At 38.1% G+C, this 17467-nt stretch overlaps 1 protein-coding gene across 6 annotated transcripts in view; it reads left to right on the forward strand.

Moving 5' to 3' along the window:
* SEMA5B (semaphorin 5B) overlaps positions 1 to 17467 on the forward strand; it is a 537498-nt gene that overhangs the window by 406605 nt on the left and 113426 nt on the right. For all 6 annotated transcript variants that reach the window (XM_089520263.1, XM_089520262.1, XM_089520265.1 and 3 more), the window contains one exon: positions 7706 to 7991. In XM_089520263.1, the coding sequence (XP_089376389.1) occupies positions 7706 to 7991 (286 nt within the window). The remainder of the gene's footprint in view (positions 1 to 7705; positions 7992 to 17467) is intronic.

Raw genomic sequence — 17467 nt, forward strand, 5'->3', positions numbered from 1 at the left:
GCACTTTGCACTTTCTGGCTCTTAGGGAAGCAGCCTTGTGTCCTTCTTGTCTATGCTTGATAGCCTCTTTCAGTCTTAAAGAACATGGTGGCTCTGGAGGGATGAGACAGTTGCTAATGACTGAGTCAAAAATGTAGGTTTTCTACTTGGTAGCTTGTCACTTAATAACCAAATATATGAATTTCCTTGAAATACCAGGATAATGTTTTGGAGTAATGTTGGAAACATGGTAAACTTTGGTCTGCGATGGTTGGTCATGAAGCAAATATTACAACAGTCCAGCTCAATGAGAATGTATACATGAATGGCAGTTGCAAGGACTTGATTAAAATAGATGAGACCACAGTCTTTTTATCAGATAAGAGTTAATGAAAGATGGTCTTGCTCTCTGCTGAAGCTTGTGTTCCCAGATGCCACAGCGACAGCAGTTTCATTTGAACACTGTTTCTCTTCTGTGGCAAGTTGTAATCATTCTCAGCATCTCATCCTGATCTTGTTCAGATCTGTCTTGATCAGTGCAAATCTGCTTCTTTACCTTCGTCAGATATTGTTTAAACAGTAACAAATAGGAGCCTGTTTTTGATTAAACAACAACAAGCATGGTAGGCCAGTATGACTTCTCTTAAATCAAATGGAAGCTCTATAAAAGCAGTCCCAGAGTGCATACCATGTCTGTGGTTACCTTCAGAATTACTGGTGAAAACTAAAAAGCTTCATGTGAAAATTTGATCAGATATTGCACAGTCATAAATAGTAAGGTATTTCCTAGATGAATCCCTCTTTGCTATCCTTCCAATGGCAAGTGAAGCCATTTTTATTCAGATAGATTTTAGAACTGTCAGCTTTTAAGAAAAGGGCTATTACTTGTATTACTTTAAATTGTACTGTTTCAACTCTTTTAAAAATCATTTTAGAAAGTGCATGTTTTAAATTGTTGTAATATGTTTAATAGTTTAATTCTGTTTTAATGTTTAGTTTTTGTATGCTTTAATTAAGCTGTAATTCTTACATTGTAAGACTCTTTTAGTCTCAAATCCTGGGAAAAGGTGGGATATCAATAAAGACAGCTAGGGCAACGACAACAGGTTAGATTGATGCTCCTGAATTCTCACACTTCCTTTTGCATTGAGTATTCCAAAGATTTTGGTCCTGTTACCTGACATTCTTCATTATAAGGCCACAGTAGCAAATCCCAGCTTTGAGTAGTCATTAAACTGCCATATATATTAAGTAGATTTCCTGTTTTCTCTCTTGTGTGGAGTGTTATTCAGAATCTGATCTTTTCTGTTTGTTATAGATTCATTTTGATTGTCAGGACAAGATACCTAGAAGCTATACTTCAAGATGCAATTCTTGGACTGTTTATTGCCTTTTCAATTTTAGCAAGATTTCTTTGCAGTTTGGCACATACATCCCATGCATGAGTGGGCAGTATTCCAGATGAACTAAGATTCATTGCTATTGTGGAGTTTTTGAATTGAGAACAATTGACATGGGAGAAGGGAGAAACTGAGCTCATTGAAAGCAAGCCCTTTGGGTTGCTTTTTGACTCAGCAAAGAGAATCCCTGAAGGCACAGGGTATTATCTTCTGCTAGGATATTCAGTGGTGAAAACATGTGTGCACAACCCTCACCTTGGAACAATTTTGCATACACTATCACTAGTAGAAAGCCTTATAAGTGTTTAAACTATAAAAACCATTGGGCAAGTGGTTCATCAACAAATGTTAGTAACAGATTTAATTGTGAAAGCCAGCAAATTCATATTGAAAGCTGAATACAAGATACAAACTAATAGTGGTGTGCATCTGCTTAAAGATGTGTTCTGCTGCAGTGCCATCAATATATATCACAGTGAAATAGGGGGTGGCATACTTTACACCTCTGTTAGATCAAGGAATCCTCCAAAATGACTGAAAATGTATGTTTTGTTCTTGTTTTGATTAACAGGTGTGTTTTTGCTCAATGGCTGGTCAATTAATCAATTAGTTGATAGGGAAAAAAAAACAATGTTGAGGTATTTGGTGTACCTGAAGCTCACATTGCAGGGAGCTTTCTTGGCTGGAAAGTTTCCTTAAGCCCTTGCACATGTCGCCACCTACATAGCAACCTTTTTATGCCTCCAGAGGATTTCCATATGTGTAATTCAGCAAAAACCCAACAGGCAATGAAATAATTCTGCTTGCCCCTCTCCTGACCAGTGTGCATGTTCTAAAGCAGCAGACTGTATGGTCTGTAAACTGCATCTCCAGCAGACATCCCCCCCACCCAAAGAACATTTGCATAGCACATATCCAGGCAGCAGAGAGGAATGGGAATTTTAGAAAAGTACAGTGGAGGAGCTGGTCTGAGCCCAGCTATAGTAATGGGAGTTAATTTCAGAAAGATTTCTCTGAAATTATCAGTTTGAACAAGCATTACTGCTGTGAGCTTATTAAATATTTATGCCTCCAATTCTGTTCTTCCACTATGAGGAGCTGGACCTGCAGTTTGCTCTCCTAGTGCTACCATAGGAAGAAAGCACTTGTGTGTGTTAACTTCAGCCAAAATTGACTCTACTGTCAGTATTGCTAGAAGTTTGACTTCTGCTTGACACTGCTTGGATAAGTCCAGCTCTAGGTGTGTGGAAGTAAACTTTAAGAACATAAGAGCAGACATACTGAGCCAGATCGATGGTTTCAGGTTCTTATCTCTGACAGTGACCTATATTGGATGCAGCAGAGGGAATTGACAGAACATTTGAAAAGAGCAAACTATGCTGTTCTCTGTAATTTTAGTTCAATATCAATTACCCTCAGTCCTTGGACATCCTGAGTTATATGAATATCGACACAATGACTGTTTTCACCAATAGTATTTCCTGCTTCTGTTTCTCCCAACTTTTTTTTTTGGAAACTTAATAATTTATTTTTATAACATAATGATTTATAACATTGACTGTTGCCACAGCTCATACATACCAAGCCTAATATATTATTATTATTATTATTATTATTATTATTATTATTATTATTAACCTTTATTTATGAAGCACTGTAAATTTACACAGTGCTGTACATACAATCTTTTTAGTTAGACGGATCCCTGCCCTCGGGCTTACAATCTAAAAAGACATGACACAGAAGGAGAAGGGAGTGGTGGAGGGAAAGGGTAAGAGGTCCAGCAGTTCCTCTCTACCTCTGAGGCCTGGACCAAGGCAGATGGACTGGAGGGAGGGCTTGGCTTCATAATGGATGGTTAATCATTTTCCAGGGAAAATACATACTCTCAAGTAGGATAATACATATACAGTACATAGCAATACAGGAAATGGTTTGATAAACAGGCACCAAAAGAACATCAAATAGTAAGTGACAATTATGCAATGCCTGGGAAGGCTTCTCTGAACAGCTGGTTAAAGAAGTGATGGCTCTTGCTTGTGGGGGAAGAAGGTTCCAGGAGTGAGGGGCAGTGAGTGAAAAGAGGCAAATCCGGGATGGGGCAGAGGAAATCCTGGGCTGAGACAGCAGACCTTGACTACCAGAACGGACGGCCCTAGTGGGAAGGTGAGGAGAAAGAAGGTCTGATAAGTAAGGAGGGGCCAGTCCATGGAGGGCTTTAAATGTCGACAGCAGGAGCTTATACTGAATACGGAAAGGGAGGGGGAGCCAGTGAAGGGATGCCAACACAGGAGAGATGTGGTCAGAGCGGTGGGTGGAAGTGATAATGCGTGCAGCTGAATGCTGGGCAGAGATTAAAGGACGGCGGTGAGAAAGAGGAAGCCCAGCCAGGAGGACGTTACAGTAATCAAGTCGTGAGATCACTAGGGCATGGACCAGGATCTTGGCAAGCAGATGAGGTAGCTAAACTGTTCCTGGCTTATGCACTCTTTCAGACTGCAGAGAAGCCATTGCATGATAGACTCTTCACTCCCTTTCCAATTAAGAAAATATCTTTAAAAGACTAGCTACCAAGCAGAAGGATTTTAACTAGGATTGCAATCTATTTAATATAAACTCAAGCTCATGATCATGTATACTAATCAAAGGTATTTCATCTACAAGTTGAGTATTCTTTATTTGGAATTCCAAAACCCAAAGTACTTCAAAATCCAAACCCTTTTGGGCTGCAACATGAGTAGTGCAGTATGTGCTTGTGCTGTATTGGTGATATCGGGGAGAGATGTGGTTAGAGAGAGACATGAGGATCTGTGAAATGGCAGGAATCCACACCTCCCCCCCATTTCCCGGATCATCTGTCTCTGTCTCTCTCTGTCTCTCTCTCTCTTGCCTCATTATGTCTCATTGTGTATATGCAAATACAAGTATTCCAAAATCCAGAAAAATCAAAAATACAGAACACTTCTAGTCCCAAGCATTTAAAATAAGGATACACAACCTGCATTGATTGAATTTGCTGTCATAGAAAACTCCTCACAATTTGTCAACAGTAATAATGTATGTGTTGTATTTTGGGTCCCAGTCACTTGAATCGCACATCTAAAAGCATGTTCTACTTCATTATGAATTGGAAGGTTAAATGTCTGTGTAAAAAGACAGGGTACAAATGCTCCCTGCAGGGGTTTAAAGTCTTCTTTTTGGGCACATAGCCAGAAAGACAAAGTAAGATAAGAAACCAGGAAACATGCTGAAAGGCAACCCAGAAATGGAGAAGGAGAGTAACATAGATTCTTGGCTGACTTGGAATTGGAGGCAATACAGATAGAGATTCTCATAGCACTCAGGAGTGAGTAGCTGCCAGATATAGTACAGGGAAATATAGAAGGACAGCATTCTCCAGGAGGGAAGCCAAGAGTGCCAACCTTAATTTCTCAACAGAAATCAGAACAAGAAACTACATTTCAGATTATACAAAAGTGGGATAATGAGACTATTCTGTCAAGGAGCTATAGATCAAGGGCAAATGCAACTGTATAAGCTGTCTCATTCCAGCAGTTATTTGCCTGTCTGTCCAACAGTTATTTGCTGGTCTGTCCAATGTGATTTCACTGAAGTAGCTGTCTTCTACACTCATATATTGATTGGCCAGAATGAGTAGGAATATTTTGAATATATAATACTTTGATTGAAATACTAATTCACAGATAAAGTTAGAAATCCTCTTTGAAATAGTGATTATAGCTATGTAAAGTTAATAAAAGGGACTGGAAATGCCAGCACATGCTAAAGTGTATGTAAATGCTCTGTATGAGATATAGAGATTGAATCTCCCTTATCCAAAATGCTTGCGGCCAGAGGTATTTTGGATTTGGTTTTGTTTGGATTTTAGAAAACCTTTAGTTGCATATGTACAGTATGATATCTTGGAGATGGGACCCAAGTCTAAACACAAAATTCATTTATGATTCCTATATACCTTATACACATAGCATGAAGGTAATTTTATAAATCATTTACAATAATTCCACACATGAAACAAAGTGGTGTACATTAACTCATCAGAAAGCAAAGGTGGCACCCATGAAAAAAGTTTTGGCTTTTGGAATATTTCAGAATAAGGGAGACTCAAACTGTATATATGAAATTCCACAAAAGGTGAAATGTGAGATGGATAATGTCATATGTACTATAAAGGCTTTGTAAGATGATATTCCTCACCACTAAAATGTAGTTTAAATAACATATGTTTTATATGTACGAGAAATACTCCTTGTTAGAAGATAATTTTTTAGACTATGTAATGTCTATGACAAGTAATGTACTGCACCTAGACTGGAAATGTCTGTGATATTAAGATTTTCATTAAAGTTTAGCTGCATAAACTAATTATTTTACATCCATCCATTATAAATATAGAAAAAGAATTACAGTTGGCCCTCTGTATCCATGGATTCTGCATCCATGGATGCAACCATCTACGGACTGGAAATATTCCCCTCCCCAAATTCCAAAAAGTAAACCTCAGTTTTGCCCTTTATATATATAAGGGACACAATTTTTTAACACAATTGTATAGAATTGCAAATGCCAAGGAGCCCTGGTGTCGCACTGCTTAAATGCCACAACTACAGCCACAAGTTTGTGAGTTCAGCCTTCCATCCTTTTGTAGATCAGTAAAATGAGTACCTAGCTTGTTGGAGGCAATTAGCTTACAGATTGTAAACCATTTAGAGAGTGCTGAGTTTACTGATAAGTGGTATAGAAATGTACATGCTGTTGCTATTGCTATAATGGGATTTGAGCATCCATTGATTTGGCATCCATTGGATTTGGGGTCTGAAGCCAAACTCCACCCAATACCAAAGGTCCATTGTATAAAGCCACATGCTTGTACTTCTGTATTAAAATTTTCCAGAATATGCAAAACTTAAGCTGTTGCTAAACAAAACACTATTGTTATCTGCTACAAGGCAATACTGTTGTTTACAACTTTGGGAATGGTGAACTCTAAGGAAATCTAAGGAAATCCAGGTACAGATTAACAAGTATGAGCCAAAGAACCTTCAGTCCCTGAAAAAGAAATGAGGGTGGAGAACAATGTCTGTTTTATAGCATATATGTAAAAATGGTATTTCTGAAACAAAAAGCATCCCTTCTTCATTTTTAGACAATAATTTTTTGTAGTAGGCAACACCTTTATATTTCCATTTTAAATGTATACCAATTCATATATGCATCTACCTCAGCAGTTCTCTATGTTTTTTGGGGTAGGGGATCATGGACCCCTTTAAGAATATATTTTAAAAATCCCTTCCCCAGAAAAATGCACATGAACATATAAATGGAAAATGTTTTATGTAGTTTATTTTATTGCATTGGAAATTGATTTATGTCATATACGCTACTCTGGAATGAAAAAAGGATGATGAAGGCCAATTTAAAGACTACATTTTTACCCTGGAATTCTCTATGATATTAAAAAGTTTAAGAAACAGGAAGGAAATCAAGGGAGATTAATTTCTGCCTTCAGTTCATGGACGCCCGTTGAACCCTTTGAATAATCCAGTTTGCTTTAAGTGCCTTGGCTCAGAGTTAGGGAATCCTGGGAGTTATAGTTTATTGTGGCACAGAGCTCTCTAACAGAGAAGGCTAAATGCCTCACAAAACTTTACTTCCCAGAATTCTCTAGTATTGAGCCAAGGCAGTTAAAACTGTATCAAACTGGATTATTTCTGCAGTATGTTTTGGATTTAAATCTACTTAATTTGATGATTGTTGTTCAAGTAATTTCTGATTTATGGTGAGCCTAATGTGAACCTGCCTTGGGGCTTTCTTGGCAAGGTTTGTTCAGAGGGGGGGTTGTCATTACCTTTCTCTGACTGAGGCTGAGACAGTATGACTTGCCCAAGGTCACCCAGTCAGTTTTCATGGTTGAATGAGGATTCAGACCTTGGTCTCCAGAGTCATAGTCCAACACACACACCACTGCACCAAACTGGCTTGCAGTTAATTTGATTACACAAGAGTAATAAAGTGATTTATAATTTGAGTTTCTCAATATTCTTTAAAACATCATGTTTGTAAAAAAAATGTTGAAATAATACAGAAGTTGGATCTTTGGCGTTTTGATACACAGTAGTGTGTTTACACATTTAACACATGCTGTAGTCACCATGTGATGAATGTGGTTATAAGAACTAGCCTGTGTTTTTAGATATTTTGAAAGAGTTTCTCATCACCCCTATGAACTTTTATCCCCCCTTCTCTGTAAATCTCACTTTTACTATAAAAATCTTACTGTATTTTATGCCTTAATTTTCCCCCAGAGCCCAACTTCATTGCTGCCTATGACATCGGTTTGTTCACTTACTTCTTCTTCCGTGAGAATGCTGTAGAGCATGACTGTGGAAAAACTGTCTATTCTCGTGTGGCAAGAGTTTGCAAAAATGACATTGGAGGGAGATTTCTGTTGGAGGACACATGGACAACCTTCATGAAGGCTCGGCTGAACTGCTCTCGGTCTGGAGAAATCCCTTTTTACTACAATGAACTGCAAAGCACTTTTTATCTACCTGAACAAGATTTGATCTATGGAGTCTTCACTACCAATGTGTGAGTTTGTTCTTTCTCTTGCTTCCTGTTTGCTTCATTTCAATATTTATCCCCCCCCCCCCCGGTGTTTTCTTATGTTTAGCAAGTGTGAAAATCCACTGTGAGCTGCCTTGTATCCCATATTAGGAGACAGGTGAGATATAATCTGATTACGTACTGTATAAACTCATGTATAAATCTAGAGATTTTAGTCAAAACATTGACCTCAGAAACTTATCCATGGGTCAGTGTGAATTCTGTACTTTAATTTTTATTTTTTAGAATAGAATAGAAATTTATTGTTAAAAGCTAAAAGCCGTCACAATATAAAATATACCCAAACAGTAAATATAAAAACAGTGTTAAAAAACAACAACACCAAAGCATGAAAATCACCAAAAACAACATGGTAAAGTTAATAAAATAAATAGATCCATCAACAAAAAACCAATAATACATCATAAATGATAAAATAATAAAACCATAAAACTAGAATGGATCTAGCCGTCATTCCGATCAAGAACGCTAATCTTAATCTTGCTACAGCTAAACCAAATTTTGCCACCATAGAAGTAACAAATGCATTGTTGCCAGCCAAAAGGACACAAGTCTGCTGAAAGCAAGATCTACCGGAAAGGGATTTCAAAATACAATCAAGAAACCTTTGTCTAGGAGATATATACAGAGGGCAATGTAGAAGGTAATGTTCTATATTCTCCACTTACCCGGTTTTGCAGATACATAGTCTTAGATCAGGGGTAGGCAACCTGCGGCCCGTGGGCCGGATGCTGCCCGGCGAGGCCTTGGGACCGGCCCCAGCCCAGTCCTGCCGCCGATTGCCGCCAGGGCCTTTGGCCTCTCGCGCGCAGGGGCAATTGTCTATAGAAGCCTCAGAAACATGCATTTATATTAACATTTTTTTAAAAATCAGCAATTTTTTTCGCGTGACTTCCACTATTTTTTAAAAAGTGTCCACTATTTGAAAATTTTGTCCTACATTTGTCCCGGTTTATTTATTTATTTAAATTTTTAAAAAATTATTTAAATTTTTTTTATTTTTTTATTTATTTATTTATTTATTTATTTATTTATTTATTTGGCTTTGGCCTCCCCAGTTGTCTGAGGGACAGCAACCCGGCCCCTGGCTCAAAAAAGTTGCCTACCCCTGTCTTAGATCGACAGGAGTGTTATTATATCTGCCCGTCAAATAGGCAGAAGGCATACATTGGAACCGTAGAGCAGAAAATGCTTTTCTAGCAGGGGCCAAAGTCAGATTAATAAGTAATACTCTAACCCAAATGAAGTCTTGTACAATGGGTACCAAAGAGAAAAAGAAGAGCTCGAAAGTGCATCGGCCCATTTGGAAGAAAGGTAAATTTTCTCTTTAATCAGTTGCTTGACTCTACGGGTGGCATAATTTGGAAGTGAGTCCACATTAATCTCACAGCTCTGTAATATTGTTCTAACTATAGATACCCAGGCGTTTGAAGAATTAAGAGATATTTGTTCTGAAAAACATTTTTGGGGGAGCCTATAATCACTCATGGATAACAACTTTGACCAGTAGAAGGCAAGAGCAGTATGTGTACCAGCTAGAAGAGTAGTTTGGCCTGTTTCCGCTCTCTCTCAGAAAAGAAACAGGGGTACACTTAGGGACAGCCAACAGGGATCTTAGAAATAAGTTCTGAACAGTTTCTAAATTTGAGACACTGTTGTATCCCCAAATTTCTGCTCCATATAATAACTGAGGAACAATTTTTCTTTGATAAACCTCGATCGTAGGTGCTACTAAGTGACCTCCTTGAAGTCTATGAAATTTCAACAGAGATTTATAGAGAGGGATGATTTTAGCTTAGTAGCAACAAAATGAGTTTTCCATGACAAATTAGATTGAAATCTTAAACCCAAGTAATTGTAATAGGATTGCTGATCAATAGAGTTTGCCTCAAGGTTCCACCTATGAAGGTGTTTGTTTTTTTTACCAAAAACCACAACTTTGGTTTTAGAGTGATTGACTATTAACATTTCCTTTGTATAGTATTCATTTAGCTTCTTTAAGAGTCTGCACATTCTGATTAAGGTGACCAAAATCAAAACAATATCGTCAGCATATTACAACACTGAAAGTTTAACATCCTGAATAGTAGCTGGGAAAAATTTTGATCCTTTTAAGGCCTGGACGACATCATTAATATAAAAATTAAATAAAAAAGGTGCCAGAAGACAGCCCTGGCATTTTTAAAAAGAAATCATACCCTGGTAAAAGGCAAGAGCATAATCTGTCCTGGAAGCACTGACCCCCTCTATTCTCTCATCCATCCAACCTTTAGGATGAACATATACAATTATGCCTGCTGGAAATTTTTAAATTCGTTGGCATTGTTTTCCTTTGCAGCATCATTTAGATCTTTTGTTTCATGCGCCTAGGTTTTACTTTTGACTTATCCATGGGTCATATCAAAATCATAACTTTGGCCCCCAAATCTGCCTTCATCTTATACATGAGGTCCACTTCATATTAAGTCTACTTAATAGCAATTTACTCTAACAGCTGCCCTAAGAGATGGAAGACAGGTTGCTTATCTGTAGCTCTTTTTGAATGGACACCATTCAGAGTTGTACACCCACTTGCCTTGCTGCAGGTTCTCATATGCCTGATTTCCATGTCTGCCTTCCAGTAGCAGGGCTGTGTGTATGGTGGGAAGAGATGTAGAACAAAGAACAGTAGCAGGGAATGTATTAAGCACTTCTTTCACCTTCACCACCTTCTCTACTCAAAACTGAACATTTCTAAGACTGCTTTTAATTAAACAATGCTATCAGGTCTTTTTTATGTATGCATGGTGTTGCACTCTTAGTCATAGAAAGTGATGGCTTTTGCTAGGATTGCCTTTAAGTTCCTAGAATATACAAATTCATTTTGGGCTTTTTTATATTTAATTACCAATTCAGAAAAGAAAATCTGATTAGTTTCTGTGTAGGATAGGGCTGTCTAGACACCAGATTATGGAACCTTCCTATTCTAATCATGTGAATTAGCCACTTGTGGAGAAGAGGATTTCTTAAAAGTATAATTATTTGGAGGGAAAAAAAGCTTTTCTTGGTGTTGTAGCATATGACTTCCCTTTGGCAGAACTGAAGAATTGTCATGAGAGATTTGGTCCCAATAATACCCCAAGGTCAACTTTTGCTAAAGCACTTACAAAAGAGGCTTGTCTGAATAGTACACAATACTAAAGCCACAGACTTATGCATGAGCATTGCCTTCTTTTTTGTCTACCTTTATTGTAATGCTTGTATAACCTATTTCCTTTTGAACACTTTTTGTACCCACTTGAACCCTTGGATATCAATAGAGCAGACTAATAGTCAAAGCCAGATTCAGCACAACAGCAGTGGACTTGTGACATAAAATGTAGCCCTGTTCTTGTACAGTATAACAATTTGCAAGCGTACAAAGTCTAATATGTATCATCTTAGAACAAAGAAACTCTGGCTGTAGGCAAAAGAGATCAGTGGCTGCAAAAATACATGTTGTAGTAGATGGAAAACCTAAAGCAGAGTGCATCCAGACTGATTGAAAAGTTCAATTTTGTCCCTACACTTTCCAGTTTTATATTTTGTTAAAATATACTGGGCTAGGGAAAGGTCTCTGGGATCTGACAGAAAATATTCTAAGATAAAATAAAATGTGTATGGACCCCCAAAATAAAATCAGAAAGGATACGACGAAATCTGGGACTTTCTGGCCCTTTAATTATTCTGGATGCAGCCACAGTCTGTTGATAGTATACAACAAATCTTGGAATAGCTTGTAAAACCATGTTATAGTCACTAGCAGAGGACCACTGTCAGGACTTGTGTAGCTGATGGGAGTTTTAATCCATATAGGTAATTTTAAAATGCAGGGTGATAATGTTCCTCATGAAGACACAGTTGCTTCAGTCAGATATTCATATCTGAATTTAATAAACCTTCTGTGCCTGCATTCAGCCACTAAGCTTCTTATGTGACATAGCCTCCAATATCCCTGTTTTTGCTGGTGAGTCTTTCACCCTGGTGGCGCAGTGGTTAAATGCCTGTACTGCAGCCATTCACTCAAAACCACAAGGTTGCGAGTTCAAGACCAGCAAAAGGGCCCAAGCTCGACTCAGGCTTGCATCCTTCCGAGGTCGCTAAAATGAGTACCCAGACTGTTGGGGGCAAATTAGCTTACTTGCTAATTAGCTTACTTGCTGTTCACTGCTATGATCTTTGGAAGAGCGGTATATAAATAAAACAAATTATTATTAATTATTATTATTACAGTCGGCCCTGCAGATTGTTTCCCCCACCCTTCCATCCTTTAGCCATTTAGCTTGCTTCCCCCCAACACTGCAAAGTGCAGTTTGGTCCACAGCCCCTTGAAGGCAAGAGGCAGCCAATTTTCTGGCACCTGCTCCCTCCTGCTTTCCATTCTCCCATCTCTTACTAGCTCCAGATTTAGCTGCTGAAAGAGCATGCAACATGAACTGAGAGGGGCCAAGCCAGGAAAAAAGTATGCATGAAGATTACATAGACGTTAGTATTTAAAGAGCAGCAACACCTCTGCATGTGCTACCACTAGGACACTGGACATCACTGTAGATCAGTGTTGTGGTTGGTTATAGTAGAAGTGGATGGGCTGAAGAAAGGTATAGGAAAAAGGAAGGAGGCTGTGTCTGATGCCCCAACTGGCTTGGAGTGAAGAAGGCACAAAAGTTGCCATATGTCCATCTTTCTACTGTCATACATTTCGTTTGTTAACAGAAGCAGTTGTGCCTTGAACAGGTATAGTGGCAGGAGAGAATGCAACAAGCTTCTCCATATCACTGGAACTTCATTATGGTGTGGTTTGAAGGGTGGGGATACACTTCACCTGTTTAATTTGTGCTTATCTGGACACTTAAAAAAAGAGGTTGCCCTGCAGGACCTGAACCCTTCCATCCCAAACTGAAAAACACTAGACACCAGTAGAACTCAGAAATATGTGTTTGTGTGTGTGTTATTATTAAGGAGTGAAGCTACTGTGCACAGCTGTCCAAAGCTCATTCATATCTTGGCTTTTTAAGATATGTTGATCTAGAAAACACTAAATTGGTCTTAATTTTTGAGTTTAAGGTTTAATCCAGCTCTGGTAATTTATGAGTATTCTTCTTCTATAATTTAATGTATATGCAGAATATAATGCGATTTTCTCCATCAAGTTTAGACTACTTTCTTGCTAAAGAAAAAAAAAAATAGTTCGGCATTTTTCTTTTTCCTTTTTCCTTGCAAGAAAAAAAAGCATTATGTAATTCTGTTCAGAAGTGAATAGACAAATTATTATTGATAATGGCTAAATTTAGATCAAATAGGGACTTTGTGTGATGACACAGTGTTCTTTCAAGTATTCAAAGGAAGGAAAATGTTCCAATTTGTCAGCCAACTAGACAAATAATGGTAATTATTCTTTTAACTTCTATCAGGACTTGTGTCACACTCTATGCTCTCTGCATATAAAGTAATGCTATGGTTGCTCCAGTACTGTGACTGATGCATATAGGATGCATTTTTAAATTTTAAGCACATCTAATCTTAAAGGAGGAGAAAAATATATGATATACACAAATCTTGAAGCTTTTCATTTAATGGGGTCAGGAGCAATTTTCTGAAAAATGGGCATCAGTCAGCATGGTGCATTTCATTGTAGAAAAACATGTTATATTCTGATTTATTGCTCATTGTTGTGTAATGTGGAGGGAAGTCAGCAGAAAATATGGCTATTTATGGAAGCAACTCATGAAATATTTAAACACTTGTTATTAAAGTTTTCAGTAGGGTCACTGAAAACCCCTTTAAAAGCCTCTGGATATGTCCCTTTTCTCAACACTGGCTTAAATATGGGAAGTTGGCCTGTCTCTTAGAATGAGGCAATAATGAAAAATATCAGTTGAAAGTTAGGGTGGGGAAGATGGTGTAAATTATGAGCAGGACCACAGATATTCCCCCAGATCTCAGCTATTATCTTCAGCAACATCCAGTCCCAACAAAGCAATACTTTAACCAAGCAGATTCCTGAACTGTTGACATGATAGACTTGCAGATTCACAAGGCAAGGGGAACATGAGAGAGAGCTCAGCAAATTTATGTCAAGTATGTGTCTTTGTTTTTAGCAGTTCTTCTCATCAAATATCCATTTGTGTGCTAAGACTCTGGAGAAAAAAATAATATAGAGAATTTGTGAAAGAATTCCCACCCATTTCTAACTAGCAGCGCAGTATATCATACTTACATCTTGATATATGGGTGGATTCCCAGTGCATCTGAGAAAAAAGGATTGGAGTAGTGTGGAAGACATAGTTTATAGTAGATTCAGTACTACTTTAGCTTTGTTTTCTCAAACAAATGCAGAAATATATTTTAATAGATACTGTGACTTCTGTGATAGATTTTACGGCACCTCCAAATGCTTGCAGTTTCCAAACTTTTTTCTTTTTTCAGTAATTTAGTAATGTCTCAGAGTTATTTGTTTGATGTAGAAACTTTATTGCGGTGATATAGATGTATTATGGGGGAAATGGTTCATCATAAGCACAGTATAATAATGTGATAGGAAAGCTTAAGGATACTATAGTATTACGTTTTGTAGTATTTGAATTTCTATTTTGTTTTAAATTTTGAAGTGCTTGGATCAACCTTATGACTATTTCCAGGTCAGTGCTTTTATGGGCATCTTTGTCCATCTGGTATGCTGTGGTTGATCATCTTTCAGTGGAGAAGAAGTGTGCATCCCAATAGGCTTATCATATTATTTCCGCCTTAGGTTGTATGCCCCAGTCCATTTCTAAATAAACACGGTGGCTGTGGAATTCTTAGTAGCTTGCTTTGGAAATTCCACTCCAATCTCAAACAATACAAAGTTTTATTTAGACGATTATTTCTCCGCTTCTCCTTCTTGTGCCTGAAGGCATCAACTTGTCATTCGCCATTAGCTTTGTCTAAAGAACTGCCTTCTGTGAGCACGCAACATGTCAATAATACTCAGATACCAGTGAAGAAAGGTTTAGCATGTGGTGCTTTGACAACTTCAAAGCCAGCTGCTCCATTGCTCAGTGGTATGGAAGGATAGCTATGAGGTGAAAGAGAAGGAGAGAGGAGGAGAACACGCAATCTTGAAACAACATTTTAAAAGTAATGTCTTGCTTTGACAGTGGCAAGAAGAAGCCTTCCAGCCTACAATACTGTTGAGATAGTTCTTACGATGAGTCTTTTAACAGAGACGAATTATCATACTGGAAACTTGCTCACTAAATCCTTTGAACAAAATCAAATGTTAGAATGCTGATAGGTAGTTTCTGGGAGGCAAGCTACAAGGTGGTATGATAGTAATTCTGTATCAGGATCATACATTCTGCCTTCATTGGGCTCTTTCTTATCACAAAGTAAAAATTATATGGAAGCATGCTTACCTTACTACTCTATATAGTACTTTTTAAAAAAAGAAAAGAAAGAAAAAGACCTTGTTCTTTTGTTGCCCCCCTAAAAAGCACACAGCTTGTAGTATGTGTTCTTAAGTAATTACTGGTTTAGTAAAAATTTGTTCTTTTCATAGCAGTTCAAATCGCTACCATTAGCAACACGATATGTAAAGCAATCATTCAGACATTTACTCAGCACGATGACAAAGTCTTTCATGCTGTTCTGAAAGGGACTTTTATATTTTTAGTCTCTTCTTTACAATTTCAGACTCTCTGATTTCCTTTTTCTGTCCTCTTTCTTTCGACCTTTTAAAACAACACTAAAATGTTTGGACTCTTTAACTGGGTTTTACATGCATGATCCCTTTGTTTGTCAGTGAAGGAATGATTCCTGGAAAATTAAAGTGGACCCTTCATATTGGCAGGTTGACGATTCACAGATTTGACTACCCATGGATAGCACCTCCTGATATTATTAAATAATGTGGGGTGTGACCATCAGCATTTTTTTGCTATCTGTGGGAGTCCCCTGGAACAAAACCCCTATGGATGGGAAGGATCCACTGTCCAGTTAATTTCTTCATATATTAAGCATAAGTAGTTGTGGCTCACCCTGAAGAGTTGTTTGTGAGGAAAGATAAGGAAAGGTTGTTGTTGCTGCTGTTGTTGTTGTGTGCCTTCACATTGTTGCCAACTTCTGGCAACCCTAAGGCGAAGCTATCATACGGGTTTCTTGGCAAGATTTGTTTAGAGATGAGGTTTGCCATTGCCTTTCCTGGAGCTGAGAGCATGTGACTTGCCCAAAGGTTTCATAGCCAAACTGGAACTCAAACTCTGGTCTTCAGAGTCATAATCCAACACTCAAACCTCGATGCTACCCTGGCTCATAAGAAAAGTAATATATGATACATAATGAAGACATTGGTTTGGCATAAATAAGAAATGGAAAGGAGATAAGATAGTTCCTCTCACTAAAGAATATATAGAAAGAGAATATGGTGCAAAATTTGTTTTTCTGGGTTTTGTGACCTTTATTGAGGTGGAATGGGAGGGGGAAATAGTTGTTGCTGCCACCATTCCCTTTCTACCCACAAGAACAGATCTTGACAACACATGTAAATTGCTGAGTTTTCCTCTGAACAGTTGGCTTCAAACTGAGAGTGATTGGAGTGTGTATTGAGTAATCACACTGATTAAGTGACCAGAGCTTCAGTTTTTTTGGTAACCAGTCCACATTAAGTGATCTTGAATGCACATTCCTAGGCCTGTTGCTTTAGCTTCACTTATCTATTCTAAAGGGCAAGTGGTGCTGCCAGACTAGCAGAGGGTCTGTAAGGGTCTGAAATATATGACACTTGTATATTCAAAATCTGTGTAAGAAACTGTTGGAATGGAGAGCTACTTGCAGGGGCTATGGCAGGATAGAATGATAAGAGGGGGAAAGATGTTGATAGCAACGAGCAATTTGGAATTGTTTGCTATTTTATTCCTATTTTGCTTCCCACTCACCCCTCTGTGAATCTATTATATTCACTCTTATATATAGGAGCTATTTTGCACCTGCGTCTTAGGACCTTGGTTTACCTTCATCCTTTATTCCTAAGGGTTTTGTACTTCTGAGCCAGATTGGGTAAATATTGTACAAAATAGTTTTACCTCATATTAGTTCCAGATGCCATTTTCCTTATAAAGCACACAACTGGAAGCCCTGTGCAAATGGAATAGACCTAAAACACTCATTGTACTGATGACGTGGACAAGATCCTTGGAAAGGTGAAGAAGACGACGTGCCCTCTTGATTCCTACCCATCATGGCTGCCTTGATGGAATTTCTTGGAAATGTCATCAATGCATGCCTTAGGGAAGGTTGTGTTCCAACTTGTTTAAAGAAGGTGCTCATTAGACCACTCCTGAAAAAACCTTCCCTGGACCCCCTGGACATGAAAAACTATAGGCCTGTTTCCCATCTGCCATTCTTGAGCAAGGTGATCGAGAGGGCTATCGCCCTTCAACTCCAAG

Source organism: Sceloporus occidentalis, unplaced genomic scaffold (assembly GCF_023333645.1).
Source record: "Sceloporus occidentalis isolate IW3139 unplaced genomic scaffold, rSceOcc1.0.p SCAF_4, whole genome shotgun sequence".
Taxonomy (NCBI): Eukaryota; Metazoa; Chordata; class Lepidosauria; order Squamata; family Phrynosomatidae; genus Sceloporus; species Sceloporus occidentalis.